Source organism: Hyposmocoma kahamanoa, unplaced genomic scaffold (genome assembly GCF_003589595.1).
Source record: "Hyposmocoma kahamanoa isolate Upper Pololo Valley unplaced genomic scaffold, ASM358959v1 138, whole genome shotgun sequence".
NCBI lineage: Eukaryota > Metazoa > Arthropoda > Insecta > Lepidoptera > Cosmopterigidae > Hyposmocoma > Hyposmocoma kahamanoa.
Genome location: NW_020653492.1, coordinates 3,165,138 through 3,171,367, shown reverse-complemented (window position 1 = coordinate 3,171,367; position 6,230 = coordinate 3,165,138). Strand labels below are relative to the sequence as shown.

Below are 6,230 nucleotides of genomic sequence, written 5' to 3'. Positions count from 1 at the left end.
CACACACACACACACACACACACACACACACACACACACACACACACTTTACTAACCACAAATTACTTCTAGTTCTTATTACTATTTTTGCATAATGTATAAAGAAAATAACGTAATAAATTATAAATTTTACTACGTCATTGGAAGGTTTGCTGGTACTTACAGCACAGGTTTTCCTTTTTTAAATACCAGCGGTCATATCTACCGATTCTTTGATACTTACTTACTGTATACTATGCATGTTGTATTATTATTATGGCAAATAAATTTATTATTATTAATATTATTATTATATACACAGGTAAGTTGTTGGCGCTGTACTATCAGCTTTCCATTCTTTTAGCGCAAACGAGAGTTGATATTTAAAAATGATATCAGTACCATTTGACTAATGAGTTGCCAGGTATGGATGGCCCTTATTTCGTCTATATTTCTGGTTATATGATCGATGCCTTATTCACTCATTCATATATTTATATGTTTAATATTGACCTCTTACGATGTTTGGTTTTTTTTATTGTAAGGTAACCCTCTGTAATGAAAAAAAAATCAACATTGAGTTCTGTGGTTTTCTCGATTGCTACTGGTTGTTCGAATCTAATCTTTTTTTTTTTAGTCAGTCGTGACTATAATAGTGTTGGGTTATAGAAAAATTTCCATTTTGAAAAATCATAATCAGTGATACTTGTCAATGGTTGAACATATTGAACCTTATTATGAGAATTTGTGAAAATAAGCCAAGCAGGGTAAAAGATTTCCACTACTTGAAAATTTTCAAAAAAATTATCCAACACATATTAATGACCATGAGACTTGTAAAGGTCCCAAAACGTTGGTTTGTTTGAAGAAACAAATATGCGCGATTTAGATCCGATTCCATAATTAATAATTTCGTGATGTCTTCTTGCAGAAATCATATCACGCGATTATGTTAAGTATTTGAGGTTTGTCATCATTATCATTGTCGTCCATACTCCGATGTTTGACTTCAGCCACTGTTAGCTATATTGTATAATTATAAATATGTCAGGCAACTTACCGTCTCCAGAATCCCCATTTATTAGGTGGTGAGTAAGGCGGAATATAGATTTTTCGTGTAGTTACATTTTCATCAGGTACTGTAGTTTTACGTGTTCTATTATTTATTCTATTATTATCTGCAAATCAAAGTAACACCTTAGACCAAAGTATAAAGTAGCATAAGTCCATATAAATGTAGCAACGCGTCTTGTGCGTGTGCATGCAACAAACGCCGTGAACGATGCGTACTTTCATATAATTTCACGCATCAGTCGTCCCATGCGCCTTTCATTACAGGATTGAAGCGTTCGCTCGGTGTTTAAAAAAATTATATCAAACACAAAATTTGCTTATATTTTGGTTTTTTGAACAAGACTGCGTCAAGTTCTAAATTTTTTAGCATTTCATTTCTATTTTATAATCATACTCATATAATCTTTCTAGCATAAAAATATCAATATGTAAGTATTGCATTTGACAAAGGTTATTTTAATTTACTGTAATGTATAATATCTTAACTTTTTCAAATTATCTTTAAAACTTGTCAGTGCGACTACAATAATAATGTGACAAGTTGACAACCCTACGCTCCTAGAGACCGGTATTCATGTGCCGAACAGGCGGGATTTGGACACACATACGTAGCACAATTCATATATGTACAATATTTGTGCCTTTTCAAGGCGAGACTCAATAGGCATTATTTAGGTGTGTACAGATCTCACCTATAATAATGTTGTTATCACTATGAACAAACCGTATTTCTATTACTAAGATATAATTAGGTTAAATCACAATTAGTGGTCTGTGGTCCTTGTTTACATTAGAACTAGTCGAAAGCATTCAAAACTATTACATTAAATGGAATTCTAAAGACCCTTCACACCGGTGTTGATAACACAAGTTACAAAAGCAAAGGCACCAACGCCAAGAACTGATCTCTCTGTAATGATTATTATTATTTACTATCTTCAACAGTCTCATAATAAGTTTACTTGAGTACAGCTGTTTATGGTCCCCTTATTATACATATATGTATATGGATTGCACTCCAACCACATAGAACAAGTACAGAACAAGGCTCTTAAAATAGTCGCATTCCAATCGGATCAGAGTCGCACTCTTGCAACTTACTGAGAGAGGTTGGCCAAGTTTGAAGTTTGTTCACTACCGACCCGACGTAAAATACAGGATATTGCTGTCTTGCATAAGCTCATACACGGTAACCTTGTTTCTCCTAGTCTGCTATCTCACATTAACTTTAATATTAAACCTAAATTTCGTCGTCTTAAAACCTTAGTGTTAAATGTTTATATTTCGATAAACATTTAACACTAAGGTTTTAATACATCCTTTTAGAACCCCGTGACTAGAATGTGCCGAAACTACAATGATTTACTAATATCAGAATCAACAATCTTTGTAGAATTCGTACCAATCTCCTAAATTATCATTAGTACTGCCAAATTAATATATACGTTAGTATTTAGTCGCATTAGTGTGTAATCTCACTTTTCTCTCTTTTTTTGTAATCCTTATATAAACATTACACTTCGCATAATAACACTGTATGTACAAGATTAGGTCTACATTCAAGATTAAGACTATAAATTGTATCCTAAATACATTCCACGTTTTGTGCATCCAATAAAATAAAATAAAATAAAAAATATCTCAAGGGGAAGGCACCTACGGTTTACATTAAATAGACTAAGTAAGTTGAATTTGAGAGCTGCAGTTCGTATCAATGAGACCTGTATTACAGCTCTAGGGTTTACGTTTAGGCGCTAATCCTACCGATTAAGCACACCAAGCGATGTGAGTCAGGCTTTCTTAGCATTCGCTTGAATTGCACAATCTACGACTGGAATTACTCTCCTGTAACTCGACCAATATGCATGAAATTTGAAACTAGCATAAAAAAACACAATTTCACAGGTCATACCGACGCCCAAATGTTGAATTTTTATCAGTGAGTGAGATGTTATGTCTATGGAAAAAATATTCAGTTGTAAAATTTTTACAAAATCTAAATTTAAAAAAAATTAGTAAAATGCTTGCGCGCGCAAAATACTGCAGTGCTTCGGTAGGAAATCGACATTCCAATTAGTTTTATTTCATTACTGTTTAATTTAATATTGACTATAAGGCCATCAGCTTAAAAAGATAACAAATAATTAGAAACCTAAAATTAATGTACGAAAGCTATAAACTGGTCGAAACATATCACAAAGTCGAAAATTTTTTTTCCGAAATAACGTTTGTTCGAATTTTTATTCCCCCGAAAGCTGAATTATAACGAAACAGTTGTTCTTTCAGGATATATTGAATGTTTGTCGCAAAGACACGTTAGGTTCGGTTAGGTTTAAAAGAAAAAACATTTTCCTCTCAAAATTACTTTCGAGGTTATGAAATTTCGACCAAACGTCATTTCGGACTACTGGTAACCCTAAAAACTACAACCTCGCAGTCACCGTTGTAGTTAAAGCGCCTTATAAAAGAAAAACAAAAGAATTGCGGCCGGTCAGTAGGCGGAATATGGATTCAAAGGATATTGACTATGTGAAATTTTACTAATATTAGCTATTTCAAGGTCAAATCACATATTTTGCCAACTTTTCAGATGCTACATCAACTTACTTGTTACTTTAGAGCGTGTTATGGAATTGGTGGTAGAGGTAGTTCTTGAGTCATGTGGATTGATGATGACTATTCGTTTAATATTATCGGTTATTCGTTTTGGTCTAAGAGTCGTAACTTTTGAGTTAAATGTACAGATTTTGTTACACTGCAATAAAAAATAATAGTAAATTCAATTCAGTGTCGCGGACTGTGGCTGAAAATACTTCCTTAAAGAATATAATACGAGGGGCATTCAAAAAGTAACGCTTCCATCGCTCTTACTTTTATTTCTTTCAAAACTACTAAACTATCTATGCATGGTGTAATAGAGGTAACCTTAATCTATATATACTCTCTTGTCATTTTCAGAATGACTGATTAGATCAGTGGATTTGAGGCTAAAACAAAGAACCGTCAATAAGTTTTTGGTAGAAGGAAAACCATAATCGCTTGATGAATGTGTAATGGAATGTTGTAATGGATATTCAAGCTTCGTGGTATATGTTAATGGATATCCAAGCCATCAATAAAACTGTTTCCTGAGCAGAGCTATATGGGCACGTCTCAAGAAGAAGCTTTGACTCTATAGAGCATCTTGTCGTGCGGAGGGTGGAGAGAAGCTCATGCGATGAATTGACCAAACAAGGTCTGCTTTAGGCGGTCCTTTGCATGAGTGCACGTGAGAGTCCACAAACAAAGAGAGAGAGAGAGAGCGCGCGATATCGTGAGGCGAGCTACATCAGCCCCTGACAAACATATTCCATGATAACCACGATTGCTCTGTCAAAAGTGCAACGAAAAAAAGAAGAACATTCTGAACTGTAATGCGTCGGTCTTTTCGCCAGCTTGTTCTTGATTTGAATCTGTACTTGATGTTATCGGCCGGCTCCTTCTCGGTTTATCTATAATTTCCGATTCTCTGTTTCCAAACTTCTTTAGTCAGCGCCGAACATTGCTTATGTCCACTACAGCATTCCCATAAACATTCTTCAAGCGATATGGATTTCCTGCACAAGTTTTTCTCTTCCAAAAACTCATTAATGCTCATATTTTTGCCTTCAAATCCATTGATCTAATCAGTCAATCTGAAAATGAAAAAAGTGTCTAAATAGAGTGAGGTTACCTCTAAAATACTATACATAGTTTTAGTAGCTTTGAGAGAAATAGAAGTTAGAGCGATGGAGATATTACTTTTTGAATGCCCCTCGTAATAAACAGGGTTGTATATATTAGGGACTAACTAGAGATGCCACAAATATTCAGCTACTATTCGGTATTCGGTCGAATATTACGAGTATTCGGCCGGATACCGAATATCAAATAATGAACAAAAGCACATATTATTCAAAATATATCATGTATTTTAATCACAAATTATTGCTTTAATACTTAAAATCAACTAGTTGCGGGTTGTGGTGTATGAAAACATTTTTTCAGCATTGTTTGGTAACAAACGATTCCGTTTTTCCTTATAAACAATTCCTGCTTCTGAAAATAGCCTCTCACTATAAACACTACTGCCAGGAGACGATAGATAAATCTTAGCAAATTTTGACAGGCTTGGATACTGCTTTGTGTTTGCTGCCCACCACTAGTAAGGATCTGCGCCCGATCTAGGTGAATAGTTTTCAAATAATGATCGATCTCATGTGGAATAGAACTTTTCTCCACATCCTCATCATTTTGCATATTATCTGTACCGACTTCTTCAAAACAGGTCTGGAAACTGTCATGTATTGATTCTATCGTTTTATCATTTTTCAGCAAAAACACCCCACCCCCGTTACCTCCGCACGCAGCGCAATGAGACAGGTCGTAACAGGTTGCGCGTGAAATGCACAGATCTTACGCCTAACGTTCGGCAGCCGAATATTCGGCGCTTTGGCCGAATATTCGGTATTCGGCCTAATCACTATTCGTGGCATCTCTAATACTAACAACCTCACAAGACTACATTAGTGACATCATAAATAACAACATTTTGTTCAAAAACTTTTAATATTCTATCAAATTTTATTTTAAACGGTGGTAACTCTGTACGGTAAGAAAAGAAAGCGCTAACGTAAATTCCAGTCTCACGCAAAACGCAGCAGCGGGGTGGGCATGGGTAGTCCAGAAAGACGCTTGCACGACCTTACTACCAAATACAGATCTAAAAAGTGTCAGATAGGTTAACAAAAGCTTGAGAGTAAATTTTTGTTAAATTTATTGCCTACTTTTGTAAGAGAACAAAAGTCCTTGTTTATGGTGTTAGCCTTGCGAGGTTGTTAATATTAACTCTATTAATTATTTTTTTTATCTCTTTAGTTTCTTTTTTTGTGTGGTAGTATTTGTTTCGGTCAAATGAGTATATTTTCTTTTTGATAATAATAATTTGTTACAAAAAAAAGGAAAAAACAACAAAAATATAACATTAACGTACTTGGAAATTAACAAAACGAATTGAATAATAAAAAAAGTGGTGCGGTTGAAGCATGATAAAATTATATTTGATATGAAAAACGATACGGTTTTATTTTCGTACTAAAAATACACTTTGCCAAAAATATTAGGGGTTAAAGTATGAAATTGCCGTTTTATTGCAATAG

General features: G+C 34.3%; 1 protein-coding gene across 1 annotated transcript in view; it reads right to left on the bottom strand.

Annotated features, from left to right (window-relative positions):
- Nucleotides 1–480: 480 nt before the first annotated feature.
- The window catches only part of LOC113240444 (kunitz-type serine protease inhibitor bitisilin-3-like), an 8,436-nt gene continuing 2,686 nt past the window's right edge, over nucleotides 481–6,230 (bottom strand). The window contains exons 4-6 of the mRNA XM_026477755.1: nucleotides 3,661–3,808; nucleotides 1,040–1,157; nucleotides 481–532 (exon numbers count right to left, since the gene is read on the bottom strand). Coding sequence (XP_026333540.1) covers nucleotides 496–532; nucleotides 1,040–1,157; nucleotides 3,661–3,808 — 303 coding nt within the window. The 3' untranslated portion in view covers nucleotides 481–495. The remainder of the gene's footprint in view (nucleotides 533–1,039; nucleotides 1,158–3,660; nucleotides 3,809–6,230) is intronic.